The 19,712-nt window shown below is 35.7% G+C and overlaps 1 protein-coding gene across 3 annotated transcripts in view; it reads right to left on the bottom strand.

Annotated features, from left to right (window-relative positions):
- tmem266 (transmembrane protein 266) overlaps nucleotides 1-19,712 on the bottom strand; it is a 73,091-nt gene that overhangs the window by 25,658 nt on the left and 27,721 nt on the right. For 2 of the 3 annotated variants that reach the window (XR_013196675.1, XM_077211112.1), the window contains exon 3: nucleotides 18,626-18,814. The exons of the other annotated variant lie outside the window; for it this stretch is intronic. Coding sequence is in view for 1 of the 2 variants with exons in the window: in XM_077211112.1 (XP_077067227.1) it covers nucleotides 18,626-18,814 (189 nt within the window). In the remaining variant the exon portion in view is untranslated. The remainder of the gene's footprint in view (nucleotides 1-18,625; nucleotides 18,815-19,712) is intronic. 3 annotated transcript variants of the gene reach the window in all.

Genomic DNA, 19,712 nt, shown 5'->3' with positions numbered 1-19,712 from the left:
TTCAAGAACCACTATAAAACCAAACCAATCTCTGTTACCTTAAATTATGTTTATCTCTGTAAAGCTGCTTTGAAACAATCTAAATTGTTAAAAGCGCTCTATAAATGAGGATGACTTGACTTGACTAGAAGTTTGCTTGTTGGTACCAAGTTTACGTCTAACTTTACAAGTAGAAGTGAACCTGTAAGTGAACCTGTAAGTAAAAGTAGAATCAAACATGTAGAAGTAGAAATAAAAATAAATTTGAATGTAAAAGTAAACTTGTATGAATGTGTAGAAGCAAACTTGTATGTAAAAGCAGATGTAAACTTGTACAAATTCTTACAAGCTTACATCTACATACAAATAAACTAATTTACAAATACAAGCTTGTATGTTAAAATAGAAGTAAATTTATCTACAAGTAGAAGCAAGCTTGCAAGTAGAAGTAAACTTGTATGTACGGGTAGACAAAGTTAACTTGTTTGTACAAATAGAAACAAACTTGTATGTTCATCTATTTTTACATGCAAGTTTACTTCTCTTTGTGCAAAAGTTTATACAAGTTTGTACATAAGTCTACTTTTACAAGTAGAAGCAAACTTATATATATATATAAACAGAAGTAAACTTGTATGTAAAATGAATGTGTAGAAGTAGAAATAGAAGTCAACTTGTATGAATGTGTACAAGTTTACATCTGGTTTTACATACACATTCAAGTAAACTTTTATGTACAAATAGAAGCAAGCCTGTATGAAAAAGCTTCTACTTTTACATACAAGTTTACCTTTATTTGGTTTTACCTTTATTTACATAAAAATGTACTTGTATGTAGACGTAAACTTAAGTGTATATGTATGCATCTTCTTTTACAAACAAGTTTGTTTCTACTTGTATGTAAAAGTAAACTTGTATGAATGCGTAGATGTACTTGCATACAACTTTATTTCTATTTCTACTTGTAAGTATAAGTTAACTTATGCAAGTGTACTATTTTTACATACAATTTTATTTCGATTTCTACATACACATACAAGTTTACTTGTACTTTTACAATCAAATTAACTTTTGCATACAAGTTTACATCTACGTACAAGTTAGAATCTACCATTCTTTAATTCTGCTAATAACTACAATAACCCTAAACCCTAGATTTTTTTTAGCATCTGTCAGTATGTTCTTCACATATACATATAGCTATCGTATGACTTCAGGAGTCGTATGGACTACTTTAATGCCACCTTTATGGTACTTTTTTTTGTTGTCATTTTTGAGCTGGATATCCCCAAGCTCCACTCACTTTCATTTTATGTAAAGGATCTGCCAAAAAATCACTTTATTAGTTGCAATTGCTTATAGCCTTCAGTTTAATTGTGTTTTTCAAATTTGGTTAGGCAGTAAACCTTTCAGTGGATGCTCTATGAGTGTGTCTCACTTTCATTAATCACATTTTCTCACTATCTCTCTTTTCCTCGCTCCTCTAAAAGCAGACTAATTGAATTGCCCTGTTAAGGGGTCTTATTCCCTCCAGCTTTTTCTGTTCCTCTCAATCTCCCTTTCAGACTCTCATATCATCTACTGCTATTCCACAGCCATGAGTTGATCTCAGATCTGGGAGTAACCTTAGAGGTGGACAATTTAGCATCAAGTACAACACCAATGTGCTCTACCCATTCTATCAGGAACCAGGAGTATGTATGTAAAGACCTACTGAGTTCAGTATACTTAAGTTCACCAAGGTCGTCTTATATTCCCAGGAGAATAGAGCCCCTTTTACACAGAGATCACGGAAAATACACGGATAAAGTGACCAGGGAGTTTGACCCGGGTTCGTTTGACTTTGGTTCATTCACACATGTAATTTCTCAGCAGCGTCTATAGTTTGCTTATGAGCTGCGATTTCTACCAGACTTGTGAATTTTTTGCTCCGACTCGATCATAAACTAGCACATTACGTACCGTTTCACGCTGGCGAACTAACCCGGCTTCAGCGCCATCATTACGACACGGCATTGATTACGGCTTTTGTTCACACAGCGCGCCTTCCGGGACTGAACACGGCAATGTTACTAAGTCCCCAACCCGGGATCGATCCCGGCATCAATCCCGGGTCGTGTTTGCGTTCACAAAGAAGGTGTTCTGGCAATTTCCCGGGATCAACGCGCTGTGTGAAAGGGGCTTAGGATTCCATTCACGTCAAAAGCCTGCGAAAAAGATTGTGAATGGCCGTCAAAGATGCTTTTTGGAACCAACGCCATCTACCAGCAGGTAGAGCATTTCTCGCTGCATAGTGCTTGCCATTTCACTTAATATTTTTTTTTAAATAGTCGTTAGTATACAGTTGAAGTATGCAAGTATTCCATTTAGAGCTGCATGATTAATCGTTAAAAGGTCGCAATCTCGATTCAAACACCCACGCAATCTCATTTCTAAATGACAACGATTTCCCTGTTTCTATTAAACCTTTGACAAAATCACACCAGAGCATTCAGATCTGCGTTGGTACTGCCGCTGATCCAGAGAGACGGTTATGTTCAGGACAGGTATGGGACAACTTCACACACAGTATTTTCAACCACAGAGTTTTGTTATTTCTGTGTTACAAATATTCATATCACAGAAGTAAAATAGACCAAATCACCTTTTGAAAGTAACTTGACGCAACATATAAAGATTGTATCATTTAGATTGTTACACCAGTAGGTGGCGACAAGTGAATGTTAAAAAATGTATGTCATTGAATCATTCATTCAAGAGATTCGTTCAAAAAAAACAAAAACAAAAAAAAAACGCTTTTTCACCCAGTAATGAAACAAGAAGTATTTATGAGTGAGTCATTGAATCATTTTTTTAAAAATAATTCATTCAAATAAATTAAACATTTTAAATAGACTGCAGCAATTAAAATTTTGTCAGAACCTCTAGTAAATTGCAAGTTATTTTGTTCAGTTGTCAGTTCAGAATCGTGATCTCTGTTTGAAAAAAAAGAGAAAAAAAGAAAAAAAATTTCGGGATTGTCAATTTATCCAGAAATGTGCAGCTCCAATTAATTTCCCACATCGCCCAGGTTTTCACCACTACTTAAAATTTTAAACTAATTTGGCACCATATATGCTCTCTTTTATCACCCTCTTTTTTTCCTTTTTTGCTGAACCGTTGGAACGTGAGCATTTGCGCACTATTTTCCAGACTGAGCTCCAAGCCCATACTGTGCATCCTGGGCTCCTTCTCTCGGGAGCGGATTCTGATCTTGGCAGCATAGAAAAGACTGATCAGTGTGGCCAGACTGACCTCATCCTGTGGCTCTCTGAGTTGCATCCATACACACACACGCACACACCATCTGGAGAGTACAGACTCCACTTATCAGACGCAGCCAAAAAGATGATTGCTTAACAGCATGGCCCAGCCTTCATTTGATCAGATGGACTATATTTGCATGCTTTGGGCTTCGCCCTTGTGCGGTTTGAGCAGGAAGGGCAGATCAGACATGGAATCTGTGTGCTTGGCTGAGCACTGGTGTCTAATAATACCAGCTTAGCACTCTGTAACTTTACGCCCTCCTAAAAGTGCAAACTCCAAGTTCCCTGATGGCTCGACAACAGCAAACTCTCATCAGCACATAATGCATTTCATTATAATTTGATAACATTTTACGTTGAGATTACAAATTGTGATACAGGTTGACCCCTAACATTGTGACTTTTTTCGCACAATAATTACACATACTACATGCAAATATAAATAATTGTGATTGTTATTATTTAAATCAAATTTTGTTTTACAAAATTCTGAATAGAATTGTTTGGTTGTTGTTGTTGTTTTCTTGATAGTGTAAGTAATGTTTATATATATATCCTGAAAAATGTGTCAATATTAAGTGTAACTGAAAGTGTGACAAACACTTAAAGGTGGTCAACCTCCTTGAACATCAGTATCATTGTGCAGTGAAATAAAATGGTTCTGGCTGCAGCTGCAGTAGTGTACTAGCAAGCAGTCTGGAAGGGCAGTGTAATCAAAGCGCAAGACCACCGGGACCAGGAGCGCTGGTGAAACATGGCAATGGCTGGAGGCTGTTATTTTATGCTGAGCGAGCAGCAGCTAGTCAGACTCAAACCCAATCCCACGACCTGTATTAGATGAATGGATGAATGAGTCCTAGGTGGGAAAGTTCAACCCATAAAGCCGCTGAGTAAGAAGGACATTGCTGGTCTCCCGTTCCAGAGTGGAGCTACGGAGTGTGACTGGATCTCTTTCACCTTCCCTCCACCTCATCATGTCGGTCACAGTGGAGCCTGATCATGGGTCATATGAGAACGGGGGTTGCTGGCTCAGGCCACAGAGGTGTCAGTCAAACTAGAGGTGAGGGCTAAACATTAGAGCACGTAAAGGCAGGCCAATGGCATAAAGAAAAAAACTAGTGATTTATTAAAATTGCTACCCAAAATGGAGGGCCAAAATCATTAACTGAAACTGACCTTTAACCCTCTAGGGGTCGACGGACAGGTGGATTTTTTCTTGAAATACCTCACACAGCAACGAGTAATACTTAATTGGAAACTGTAAAGGGTTTAATTGTTGGTGCGCTTTCTGCCGTCTCAGTCTCTGTGAACTTCTTTCTGAAATGCGTCACAAAAATGAACCAAAACTCAGCGAATACTTGCCACACAGACATAAGAGATATACTTTAAGAAAGCTTGAAGTGTCTACTATTAAATTAAGTAATTCATATCAAAAACAAATATTCTCTGTTTATGTAATCCGTATGAAACATGGTAATCGTCCACGCGAGCCACGCTAACCTGTAAACGCCCTATCACTTCGATAAACAACGCAACAAGCTTCATCATTCCTCTGCTTTACAAGCAAGTTTGGGAGAAGTGCTGTGGCTAAGAAGAAGAATGCGATTGATCCAGTGGAGTATTGAGCAAGTAATTTATTCTTACATTAGTTAATATGTTATTGTTACATAAACTTATACACCTTTTACTGGTTGAGCTATAGCCAGACTAAAATACAGCACTTCCCAGATTATGTGTTTTGACTGTCAGTGTCTATTTATTGTGCACAGAGAACATGTACAGCACCACATCAGGTAAACATGGTAAACTTCACCGTAACCAAAAATCAGGCTAGAGTAGCGAAATTAGTTAAGATATATCGAGAGGCGGCTCAATGCTGAAGAACTTTACTACGACTGGTTTAATTTATTAGAACATGACACCCTGCACACCATAAAGAGTTCAATAACCCCACCCTCTACAATGCGAGTAAATCACTCGCATATGCGACCAAATGAGAGGCGACTAAAAAATGGCTAGTAAATTGTATGATTACAGTCGCCTGTAATTAAGTTAGAGGCAAAAAATCTGTTAAGTGCAGATATAATTTCAATGCCTGTTGAGCTTTATGCACCGTGGTTTGGCTGAGACCGCCCTCTGTCGTTTTCTCTCCCACAACACACACACACACACACACACAAAATATGAGAGAAAGAGAGATCCTGATCTGGCCAGCGCTGCCGAAATGAAAGTTTATTATTTGGATGAGTTTTAAAGTCTTGCCAGTTTAGGCATTTAAGTGCAAGAAGACTTGAAAGATAACTTGCGTGCGCTGTATGAGAAGTTTTGTGTACACAAGTTGCACATTCAAATTGAGCACTCTTTCACGTCTTTGTGGACTTGAACGGAAAATTTCACACAAAATAATGTCAAAATGCTCTTGGCAAGTATCCTAGTAAACACAGTCGGTAATGTCTTAAGTGAACGTAAACAGTTGAGAAATGAAACAAGTGTACAGTATCAGTATATTGGATCCGTGCATTACGTCTTAAAGTGACAGCAGTCTAATATTCCTGCAGCTGTCTGTGTTTTTAATGTTAATCAAACAATAGACTCACTGCAAAAACTTTTGTAACTTTAATAATGATACATCTATATTTAATTTATACAGTGTTATTTTACATTTAATTACAGTTTCAATTAAAAATGTCATGTAGTCTTTTTCCTTACACCCTGAATACATGCGAGTAAACCTATTAATCAATAATCATCATTCATTTTTATTTTTTACGTTTTTAAATTTGTGTAAAATTATTTTGCCTTGAAAAATATATCTTAAATATATTTTAACTGTGCCTTGTCACAAAAAGGTCAAATTATATGATATTTTAAGAGATTTATTGACATTGACACAGTCATGAGGGTTTGCATGGGAGCAAAAGATATTTTAATTAGGCTTTTTTCTTCATTATGATATCAGGACATTAAGGATGAAACAAAAATATTTAATACAGAAATTAAAACAATGTTCATCACAGAAGAGTTTTTTTTTTTTTTTTTTTTTCCAATTTGTTTTTTGTAGTCAATTTATAAATAGGACAAAAAAATTTGTGTCATGTCATTGACTGAGGAAACAATCCTGAAGCATAATAGTCTCATTTAAAATGTCTGATGTAAAATCAAATATAATTTGTGCCAAAAGACTTGAGTTTGCTGACATTTGTCTTTGACTACTATCTCTACATGCATACATGCCTGACTCGAGCTTTAAAGAACACAAACGATGTTCAAATATTCAGTACCACACGATAATGTACACAAACACATTTCCAACGTGAATGGTAATTTGCACTTTTGCCATCGCTACGCACATACAGAAAGAGCAAGGAGGAAATGTGTGTGCTGGAGCAGACAGGTTTATAGAGACATCAGTTTCAGGCACTACGCGAGACGCAGGAGAGACGGATTGAACTCCCGCAAACGGGCGACCGGAGAGGGCTGAATTACACCATGAACCTGATCGATCGTGAACTTGCGAAATGTGCTGTCATACTTGCCTCTCGGTCAAACACTGATTCTCTCGCTCCTGCTCTTGCTTCGGGAGAAAAATGAACAGAAAAGAAACTATTCTAAACTCTGGCGAGGTGCTTTGCTGTCGACATAGGCCTTGCTGTCCTAACTGAAACAGAGCTTCAAAAGTGACTATTTGATATGTCCTTCATAGGCAACAGTCATGCATGTACGCCACACAATCGTGCTCCTCGCAACAGGTCATTAGCACATGACGCTAAGCTAACGACATAATATTCTACAAAAATATAATACACAAAAAAAAATATTCGTTGTGAGCTCTCTACAGCCACAAACCGTGACAGTATGTTTTCGACCGAAATAGAGATTTTTTTGTTGTTGTTGGTAGAATTGAATATTTAATTTGATGCTCATATTCCCAATTAGATTAAGTGAGTGTTGGGTAAAAAAAAAATCTTTGGAAACAAATAATTTATTAACACTGTTAAATGTAATCTTTATTAAATCTTAAAATGAATATCCATTTTTGATTTACCATTTCAAAATGAATATTTGTATCTATTAAAAAAAATAGTACAGAATTATGACATTTTTTAAATATTTTAATATGTTTTAATATGTTAATATATTTATCAGTTGGCTGTAACTTGAAAATATTGTACAGAAAATATTTAAATAGATTTATCGGTTGTTGGCAATTTTTTTTTTAAATACTATAGTACATAATTATTATGTTTTACAAATATTTATTTATATAGGCTATATATATATATATATATATATATATATATATGTACTAGCGTATTTACATTATACAACTGAAATATATAAAAATATTAAAACATTAAAATATTATAAAAATATAAATTCTGTACAATTTTATTTAAAAAATGTTTATATATAATATATATTCTTCAGTAATATATATTAATGGGTTATCAACAATTAAATTGAAATAATTCTTGATTTATTGGTATCTGTCTGAATTTTAATATCGACACCTTCTTAAACATACATATAATAATCATAATTACCCTGAATTTTGCCTACCATCTTGGGTAAATATTTTCTCTGAAATTGTCACAATGCCTTCTGGGATTGTCTCTGTAAAAGATACATGTAATGCTGTCTCAGAATTTGGCCGAACTAGGCAGCATAATTGGACCAAAGTAAGTATTGTACAAAGTATTGTACAATTATGTGTTATATACATGGAATAATGAATGGAATAAATGATTATATAACATTTATTTATTCTAAATTTTAAAGGGGTTATATGATGGTTCTAAATGCATTGGTTTAATGCAATGCGTTTACGCGGTTTTAGGTTAAAAAAGTCATTATTTTACACAGACTGTACATTATTGTTGCTCCTCTATGCCCTGCCTTTCTGAAACGCGTACATTTCTACAAAGCTCATCGTTCTGAAAAGCATGGTGTGCTCTGATTGGCCAGCGATCCACTGCATTGTGATTGGCCCAAATTCCTTAAGTGTGTGACGGAAATGTCCCGCCCCTTACCATATTTGGAACATCAGCTCCCAAAGCAATAATGACAGGTGATAATGTCGCTATTACCTTATCAACGCCAGCCCGAATCTGATCGATCAACTTTGCCAGCGCGACTGGACCAGATTGTATCAGATTAACAAGGTTTTATTTCATTGGGGACATAATTACTGATTATAATGACCTATACTGTCTTTTTACGCGTCGCGCCGCGCTACGGGTGTGAGAACACTATTCAAACATAAAGCCATGTCTGCATTTGTGATCGTAGAAACGACAAGTGCTACTCTATACTGTTTAAAACTCATGTTTGAATAGTCAGTAGCAAATTCTTATAATAAGAAAACATACTTACTCGCTGTGTCTGTGAGAAGCGCCAGACTGTACATGCAAAGATGTATTGCTCACTTTTTAGAATCGGACCTGTACTCTCGCAGGTTCTGGAAACATTCCTCCGAAAAATGCGCAGCACAGTCGAAAATTTAGTTGTACTGTTCTGGAACAGTGTTGTAAATAAAGCTTAACCACTGTTTTATTATTGTGTCCTCTTTTGAAAGGCCAAACAAAGTAGTTTGGCTTTCGCAATGAAAAACACAGCGTCTCCACGACATAGCGGCGCCGGCGGCCACAACAATACAGCGAGAATGAAAGTTACGCCTTCTTTCTTTGCATATACTGTATATTTATGTGCGTATATACGCACACACCGATGTAGATTTGTGGGGCGTGTTTGAACGAACCGTTTTAGGAAGGCGTGGATGTGAGCCTTAACTTTTATAAATAATATCTCTTTAGGTTTGACACTTTTAGCTTTGTAACTCTGCAGATCTTATACATGCATAACACTAAAGAATAAGGCAAACAAGAAATCGCATCATATGACCCCTTTAAGAGGATTTTGTTTTTTGGATTATTTTCATCTTCCAGGTTTTCGCTTTGAACTATTTTAGCTAGAATCTGGGCAGGATCTGTAGATAAACTCATATAATTATCCATGATTTGTAAAGCACTGATGAAAACACAAGGCAGCAGATGGAGTGGCCAAGCATATGTTCATATGGACACATACACCTTGGCTTCAGTAGAAGCTGAACTCTGGCAGTGAGTCTCCAACACCAAGAGGTTGAGAAGGCATCAAGTTGGTCTCTGAGGAAATCACTTTTAGAAAAAGCAATCAAGGAGCACAAAGCTGTACCACAAGCGCCTTCAAGCCTCCACATAAATCAACCTCACTCGCAGTAGCATTAACGGCTTCACGTTACTGACCTCAGTAAACTTCAAACAGGGTCCCGGCCTTTAAAGAATAACTAAAGGGCAAACAAGAACCAGAACCGATCGCTGCTTTGACAGAGATCTCAGTTGCATGTGACTCTCAAAAACACCACTGCATTAGTAATCCAACCCATAGTAGTGGGAAAGGCATTACTGTTGATTCTAAAAATCACCATTGGCATGAGCCAGTGAGAAATGGACTTGTCTGAAACTGCTTGATCAAAGCCATTATGTTTCTTGATAGGAATCATTTTTGAAAGGGAAACTTACAGCTTGAACAAAATAAACAAATAAATAAATAAATGTGTAAAAAACAAAATCACACAGCATATATAAGATATATTTTCAAGAGCAGTAATAACAATCTATCAAGTGCAGTCTAGACTTTTAAATCTGCTCTTTGGGTTGTGATAATGGCATGGTTATATAGTTTCATCATACAGCACAGCTGATTCACTCTCACTGCAGCAGGAATGGAAAGAAAATGATAGACTGGAAGATTCTTTGGCATGGAAGTTTGTTTCGGTATTAAGAGTAAAAAGAATAAAATGGCAACAGTGAATTTATTTTTTCGTAACAATAACCATTCCTCACAACTGTGACTTTATATCATGGAGCTTAATTTGCCATGACTTATATCTCACAATTGCGACATTTCTTGTAATTGTGGCTTTTAACTCAGAATGTGACTTTAAATCACACAATTATGACTGGCTTTATATCTTCTATTAATGTGACTCACATGATTTTGAATTTGAATCTCATAATTGCAACTTATTTTCTTGTAATTGTCTTTATATCTCAGAATGTGACTCTCTCAAAAGTCTGAGATTAAATTTCACAATTGTGACTTAATTTCTTGTGATTGTGGCTTTATAACTCAGCGTGACTTTATATCTCACGGTTTTGATTTTAAATCTCACAATTTTGGCTTAATTTCTTGTGATTGTGGCTTTATATATCATAACGTGACTTTAAATCTCACGATTCTGACTTTATATCTCACAATTGTGACTTAATTTCCTGTAATAGTGGCTTTTTATCTCAGAAAGTGACTTTAAATCTCACAATTGCGACTTAATTTCTTGTAATCGTGGCCTTATTTTTGAATGCAGTTTATCTCACAATGCGACTTTCTCATCAATGCATCATATCTCACAATTTAGATGAAAAGTTAGTGAACCGTGAGCTGGAAGATGATAGCCTTTGATAATTCATCATGCCACAAAGTATTTAGCAAGAAAATATAAAAATATATATATAGTAACGTTATGTTATGTAAATACCCGGTTAATTTTTTTTGTAAATGTGAGTGAATGAAAAAAACTATTATTTTATTTTATTTAATGAGATCTAGAGCGTTTTGGTATAAGGCATAAAGTATATATACATATAATTCATACCTAAAGTAGAAATGTAAGTTTAATATTTATGGTAAGGGGTGTTCTAATTCATGTCCCGAAATATGAGCACTAGCAAACTCCTAGCACAGCTCCAAGGTTCCTCAGTCTTCAAGGTTGGCAACGCCCAATAAAGCAGCCTCAAATTAATAATAATGCATAATAATTCTTTCTAAGCAGTCTTTTGAGGATTGTCTGCTTTTATTTGTGGGTCCTGTGTCATAAGCAAACAGGACAGACTGATTTCCAGTGACCGCTGCGAATGTCAAAAGTTGGATGCTGATCTAAGACACATATCTCTTACATCCCCTGCTTCTAAACATAATAAAGAGAGCGGCTGATCTCAGATCAGCAGGAAAGAGCACGCTCCACTGACAATGTCAGGTAAAGAGCAAGCAAGCAAAAGCTAAAAACAATTGTCATAGCAGCAGACAAACCTCACCACAGGAAAGGGATAAAGATAAAAAAACAAAAACAACAACAAAAGCTAAGCATAAAATATCTGCTGAATCTCAGAGAGATTCTTTATTTGAAAAGCACACCATTAATCTCACAGGATTTACCAGGAGGTTAATGTCACTTTAGTGCTAAATTTATAAACTTGAGTTTATAAAATTAATGAAAGAGCACAAACGTATCGCAATATTTTCTAATTCTTCAAACTGCAACTAAGCATTTTAAAAACACTTGAAATATTACATTTTTTCACACAAAAAAAAATGTATAATGCATCAATCTCAAAATAAATAGTCAAGGGGTCTCTGAGGTCTTTTTAATCTTCTTGAGGCTGGATGTCAGTAATTCACCCATAATGCTCTAGGCTTAAGGTCTCGTTCTATAGATAAAGTTGAGCAAGGGCATTAAAAAGTTTTTTTTTTTATTTATTTTTTTACAAAAATGTAAATTATAAATATTAAATTAAATGGGCAGCCTACCAAAACATTAGAAAACCATTTTTAGAAAGCATTTAACACTTAATAACATATAACTACAATAGAAAATTATAATTATTTTTTCATGCTCCATTTTTTCCTCAGTCAACTATCTTTTGTGATGAAAAACACAAAAAGATACAACAGAAAGCATGAATATTTTGGGCAGTCCGCATGAACACCAGTATAATGTTCCGGTCAGGAAGTCCAAGTGCCAGCACATGCTAATAATATCCCACACATTGGATGTCTTGCCCCTGCACTGAGACTGCCAGATCTGCAAATGCTCCCTGAAGTTTGCAACTACAACCATCCGCCCACGTGGCAGCCCACCAGTGAGTGTGCTAGACTACATCATCTCCGTAATATCTGCTGTTTGATCACAACAAACAAGGTGTGAGATGTAAAACTGGTCTTGGGTGGGATATTTGTAAGCAGCAAAGACGTGTCATTCAAAAGTGTTGGGTCAGTCAGATTTTTTGAACAGAAATGAATAGTTGTATTCAGCAAGGCACATTAAATTGATCAACAGTGACAGTAAAGACTTTTACATTCTTACAAATTATTTGTTTCAAATAAATAAACAATATATATATTTTCTCGTAATAACGAAATGCTATGTCGTTAAAAAAAACATTTTCTCATTAAAATTAGGTATTTTCTTGTAATAACAAGATGGCGTTAAAACAGTTTTTTCCTAATAAAAAGATAGTGTCGTAAAAATGAGATTTTTCTCATTGAATATATATTTTTTCATAATGAGATCACATAAAACAAGTTTTTTCATAATAACGAGATAGTGTCGTTAAAAAAATTTTCTCGTTAAAATTATCGATTTTTTCTCATAATAACGAGATGTCGTTAAAACAATGTTTTATAGTAATAACAAGATGTGTCAATAAAACAAAAAGAAATTCTTTTTAAAATAATATATTTTCTCATAATAACATTACATTTTCTTGTAATAATGAGAAGTCATTAAAACAATGTTTTTTCATAATAACGAGATAGTGTCATTAAAAAAATTCTCATTGAAATTATATATTTACGTTTAAAAGCGAAATTCTGTAATTTCTCTCAAAAAAATCCTGTCGTCACTGGCGAGCAATGAATTCTGGGGTAAGCAAGGATCTCGCAGGAAACAAGGATCTATTGTATCCTTCATTTCAAGGGAATCGAAGGACGCATTTAAAGGCCACATTTGAAGAAGCCTTCGAATTAGTGACGCGGTGATGCAGCTACAGACAGTTGCGCGCACATCATGTGCAGTTCATGCACACAGAAACATTCAGGAGCACAGAGACTTACTGTCAGCGTTGTTCTGTGATTTATCAATAAAATAGCAAATAAACTGAAAAGTGCTGGCATATACAGTAATGCTTTCTGTTTTTGAACTAAAACCCACAGCTTCACTATTAGTAGAGACGCTGCACAGGTAGGATTTGTTTACACACAAACGCTTTCTCACTAATGCATTCAAATCTTACTGTGGTACTTCATCTGTATCTGATTTAGAACAAGCAGAAATCTGAAATGTATATAACGACCCATAGACAAAACAACTAAAAAATAAGCTGTTATGTCGGAGCAATAGCGTGTGGGCAGCATTTTGACATTTGCTGAAGCTGTGCACAAGGCGACCCGAGTTTGAGTCTCGGCTCGAGGTTCACACACTTTAGTTGCATATTGCGGCCTGTTGAAAAGCATTCCCATTTCTTATATTTTTGTTTACGACGTCATCTCCACATCAAACTCCTAAAAGTCGACTTCAAAAATAGGTTGTTCGACCCCGACGACATGCTGACTGTGATAAAGGCCTATTTCCCACGTTGTCAAGTCACATAAAAAATACATCCTTTTAATAATATAATATCTAGTTATAACGGGAAAAGCATATTGTTTTAACGGCAACATCTCGTTATTACAAGAAAATATGTTGTTTTAACGAGAAAAAATATATAGTTTTATTGAAACATCTCGTTATTACAAGAAAATATTTAATTTAAAAGACATTACATCTCGAGTGAAAAAAAAATGTATGTGGCAGCAATGCGCCACATTGATAATAATAGGAAATGTTTCTTGAGCAGCAGATCATCATATTAGAATGATTTCTGAAGGAACATATGACTGAAGACTAGCTGAAAATTTTGATTTGATCACAGGAAAAAATTACATTTAATGATTGCAATAAATTGATAAATTGCAAGATTATTCCACAATGCAGCCTTGAAGAGCAAGAGAAAGTCGATGTAAACTTGCTGTGCGGCCAAGTTTGTGGTGTGTGATCTCTTACAGCCTAGCCTTAAGCCATTTTAATTTCTCAATAAACCAAGTGGAGTCGAAATGCTGGGGAATGAACCATAAAGAAATGCATATATTTGCATTAATTATCTCATGAATCAAAATTCTAACTTTAAAATACAATAAAAATACTAGTAAAATATTACATCTCTAGGACCATCCATGCACTCGCACACACTTACTTTAAAAGTAGGTTTAAATGAATAAAAAAATTAATATAAAGAATAGAATGAGCTGTCATTTTGCCATGTTTCTATTATTAGCTTCTTATAGTTTCAATAAGCTTTAAACTGACATCAAACCATGCGAAAATATCCTCTGTATTATTCTGTACATGCTTCAGATGTGAGTCACTTCAGAAACATGACGTGACTGTGCTCTAGCTTTCTCTACTCACGGTTACGGGAGAAGGAAACAAAGCTGCTGATATGCCAGTGGGGTGAAACTGTCACAAACGGAGTGTCCCGGAATGGCCACGACCTTGCGCTTTCTATGGAAATCTGTGCAATTGTGATCAGTTTCTGTCATAAATGTTTTATGGATAATATCACTCAGCACATCTGGTGGAAAGTGCCGTTAACAGAAAGCAAGTTCTAACAGAAATGATACCTGACAGATTCCCACCAGTACTTCTATGATAATATGAATATATGAAAACATAACGTTAAACGTGTAACATTACAACCCCAAAATGTCATTAACTCGGCTTTCCGTATTTCACTGTTATATGGTAGGGGGCGCTATTACACCTCTTCTGAAAGAGTGCAGAATCTCCTGATCCAAACACAGACGAAGAAGCAGCAGAAACAAGCGATATCATATGTATATCTAAAATAACGCGATCATCACCATTCAACAGCATATAAATCAAAACCGCCTAATGTTACTGAATTAAATGTCATTAAATGAAATGACCCAGGACGAGGTATTGAACTGTGATGCTTTGGGGTGTCGATGGACTCGATCTACTCCATCTGTGTTTTGATCATCATTCTGAATACGATCTGGATGTAGTCTTTGACCAAAAACATGATTTTCTCATCTTTTTGCTCAAAATGAAACGTACCCACATTCAAGTGTTGATAAAAAAAAAAGAATGCATGAAGATAAAATAAAACAGTTTTTTTGTTTAAAAGCATAGGGTCTGTTCTTTCTTTTGACATATTGCATGTTCAGATTTTCATACAACAAAATATTCTGGGGGCCATGAAAAATGTGAAAATGATCAAAAATGCTGGCGCTGGCTGGCAACTATTTTCAAAAACACTGGCGGGGAAAGAGTTAAATACACGTAGAAAAAAAGTTTCACAACATTTAGCCGGGCTGTTATCACAGGTGTGTCACCTGACAAAGTGAGTCGTGAGAGGCAGAATGTCTCTGTGCTGACATCTCAGAAACACTCACACACTTGCGAGACTGTACGGACCATCTGTCTCTCACACACACACAAACACACACACACACACACATACAGGCATGGCTTGTGGACAGTGTGACGGCTGCCATAATTAAGCTTATGGTGTTTGTCAACTTTCCCTGCATGAAGCAGAGCATCGCACAGTGGCCGTCCACGGTGAGTCACGCTACCCAGACGGGACAGCAGCGTCGACTGCCAAAAAACCCAGTCAGCACCGTAAAGGTCTGGGTGCTCTACACTCCCAGCATGCAGTGCGGCTGCCAGATGATTTTTAAAGCCACATTTGCACACTAACCACTGAGGAACACAAATACACCCACTGAAACCTGGCATTTAAAAATATGGTGTGAAGTAGTCGAGAAACCAACCTCCCGCGGTAAACATCAGGTATTTGAAAAAATAATTATGGCACAGACATACTGTATACACTCTTAGAAAAAAAGGGATCAATAGGGTTTAACATAGAACAGTAGGGTTTTATGGCAAAATGGTTCTATATGAAGAAATGTCTTAAATGATGGCAAAATATTCACATGTTTAACAGGTTATTTTAAATCTTTCTAGTGATAAAGCATGATTACGAGCTCCTAAAATTTAATAGTAATTTAACTAATTTAAGGTTCTGCATGGAACCTCTTCTTCTAAGAGTGTAGGAGAGGTTTGAAAAGTAAGGTGACATTACGACATGAGTCTAGTTTGCACTGTCTAAAAAAAGCAACAACAAAAAAAAGCCTGTGATTGGTCAAATTACTTGGTGTTCTGATGGCTTCTTCCTGTCCAAGTGGTCCAGAATTTGTGCTGATAAATAAAAGTATGACTCGTAAGAACACAATTACAAGAGCAGAAAAAAATGTTGATCCAAAAATCTTAAAATGATGCAACAGGATGATATGGAGCACAAAGGCATGCTAGTCAAAAACAAAAAAATGCTATGAATGGCAGTAAGCAATCCATTTATAGAAAAGAGTAACGGTTTTGAAAGCTAAAACTTCTGTAACAAACAATTTATGGATTTCTGTCCGTCTCAGAATAGTGTTATTGCACAGTAGCACTTTCATGTCATTTGTTTTATTTATTTTATCTTTCAAGATATAATTTTGGTTTCTGAGCTTCCATTAGAAATCTTATAAATAAATATAACATTTCAAGCCCAAAAAAAGCTCCCAGGTTTTTTTTTATAACCGAAACACAATAGGTAAACAAACCTCAACGATCCAGTTCTGCATTACAAATCATTTCAGCATGCCAACATTTTATAAACAAATTCCTTTAGAGTACTACTTTATGTCAGATAAAATAAAGATGGAAATCTCGGCTACTTTAGATACTGCTACTATTGTTTATAAGACATGTTGAGGCTTATTTTTACCTCACCTCTGCCAAGCTTCAAATGAATTCCTGGAATTCCAGTTAAAAGTCAGTATCGTTGATCTAAGTGAGAGTATGCTGCTCTTCCTGATTTTTTGGATATTTGAATATTTCTCTCCCAGCATGGCGTATGTTTCGTCGAAATCCTTTATCCGATAATAACTGAAAGTGGCACAGTGACAAGAGCGCAAACAAAGAGAGGCAGTCACAATGTTACGTTAGGGTAGCGCAAACTAGGAAACAGTTCCACTGGAAAGGTTTAATTTCAGACTAAAATGTCATATTATGCCTCTACATTCAATATCATCATGTTTTTCAAATGATTCGTTCTTGTGTGTGAATACACGCTTTGACAGCAAACTAAAGGAGGACCAAAAGACTCCATTTTAGGGACATTTAGGCCTTGTCCACACTAATACATTTTCTTCTTAAAACATTTTGGCCTTCCGTCCACGCTGAGACTGCGTATTTATTAATGAAAACAAAGCTTTTTGAAAATGCTTTCCAAAGTGGATCAATTTGAAAACGCTGTTTTCACATTGTAGCGTCAGTGAATGGTGAGATCTTTTGCTAAACAAAATTATCCAATCAGGTTAATCCAAGGTTTTACGCATGCTCAGTAAGGTCAATTTAGCGTTTTTCAATGTTTTCCAAAAGTTTCTCATCCACGCTGAAACGTTGGTAAACGCTAGTGTGGACGGAAAACTTTTTTAAACGAAAACGCCATTTTCAAATGTATCCGGATTAATGTAGACGTCTTAGGGAAGTGCATAGTTGGATAAAAAAATAAGCAAAATATATATATTTTTTAAAATATTTATTTTATTCTTTAGGGGTGTTCAAAAGGACCTTATAAAGGTCTATATCCTAGTGCTGTCAAATCAATCAATCGCATCTAACATAAAAGTTTGTGTTTATATAATATACAGTATGTGTGTGTGTTTATACGGATACGATATATATTGGATGCGATTAATTGCGATTAATCTTTTCGCAGCCCTAGTTTATATATATATATATATATATATACACACTACCGTTCAAAAGTTTGAGGTCGGTAAGATTTTTAATGTTTTTAAAAGAAGTCTCTTCTCCTCACCAAAGCTGCATTTATTTGATTAAAAATACAAAACAAACTCAGTAATATTGTGAAATATCATTTCAATGTAAAAAACAGCTGTTTTCTATGTGAATATATAGTAAAGTGTAATTTATTCCTGTGATCAAAGCTGATTTTCAGCATCATTACTCCAGTTTTCAGTGTCACGTGGTCCTTCAGAAATCATTCTAATATGATAATTTGATGTTCAAGAAACATTTATGATTATTGTCACAGTTGAAAAGAGTTGTGCTGCTTCATATTTTTGTGCAAACCGTGATTCATTTTTTTCAGGATTCTCTGAAAGATCAAGAGAAAAGCATTTAATTAAAATAGAAATATTTTGCATTATTAGAAATGTCTTTACTGTCACTTATGATCAATTTAATGTGTCCTTTCTGGAGAAAAGTATTAATTTCTTTAAAAAAAAACAAAAAAACGCATTGACCCCAAACTTTTGAACGCTAGTGTATATATACACACGTGTACGTGTTTCTGTGCAGTATCACATGTGTGCCAGCAGTTTCTTACCCTTCTTGGTTGTCCTCTTCGTCCAGATTGGAAAGTAGCTGGGATCCGGCCAGCGAGAGGTCCAGGGCAGCGAGAGGAAGGTCCCTGTAGGCGAAGCTGACCAGCTGCACTGGAGCCATGCACTGGCCTTCATCCTCCACCTGCTGAGAGATCACCTCCAGATCCGGCACTGCCGCCTGCTGAGGGGGCCTGGGGACACATGGGGGACACTACTCTGTTGTCTTCTTACATTAACTGTCTTCGACAAGTTACCAGAAAGAAATGACCTAGATTACCACAAAGACTTAAAGACTCATATTGGAACCACAGACTAAATGAAACCTAACTATCATCACAGATGGGTACTGAAAAGTCAACATGAAAACAAAACTGTTACTCTTTACTTTCTTAATAAAAGTTTCTGGTCTTATTGTGAAATGCTTTATAAGTGCAATGACTCATCATAATCTTTCACTGAAATATTTTTCAACCCCGACCCTTTAACCAACAACAGAAACTATTGAAATTCACTTCAAATAATTTCCGATCAATGCATTGGAAAGTCAGTCATTTTAAAGAATCAGTTCATTTAGATGATAAATCAAGCAGTGCACTTTTGTGAACTACTTCCATGGACCATCCGAAAGAACTGGATGTAGAAGTCCTGAATTTTTGGCAGCACATATTTGGTTGACTGCAGTTGTCTGCACTGCAATTTTACACTCATTGGTTTGTGTAAATCCAGCAGTGTACTTTTGTGAATGGGCTCTCCGAAGGAACCGATTCACTAAAATGAGTCACTGATCATCTGAGTCCCTGTGTAGAAGTCCTGAATTTGTGGTAGCAAAATATTTGGTTATCAGCAGTTGTTTGCACTGGAAAGTTACACTCATTTTAGTTAATTGGTTTGTTTAAATGGTTCATGTTGTAAATCATGCAGTACTTTAGCGTACTGCTTCATTCACATGGATCGTCTGGAAGAATCGACTCACTAAAATGATATTCATTACAGGCCCTGCATTTTTGGTAGTGAAATATCTGGTTAAGCACAGTTATCTACACTGGAAATTTACACTTATTTCAGTAAATTAGTTTGTTTTGTTTAAGT

The sequence above is a fragment of the Siphateles boraxobius genome, unplaced genomic scaffold (assembly GCF_051911475.1).
Source record: "Siphateles boraxobius isolate OS27281-9 unplaced genomic scaffold, OSU_SipBor_1 65, whole genome shotgun sequence".
NCBI lineage: Eukaryota > Metazoa > Chordata > Actinopteri > Cypriniformes > Leuciscidae > Siphateles > Siphateles boraxobius.
This window is presented reverse-complemented; position numbering and strand designations above follow the sequence as displayed.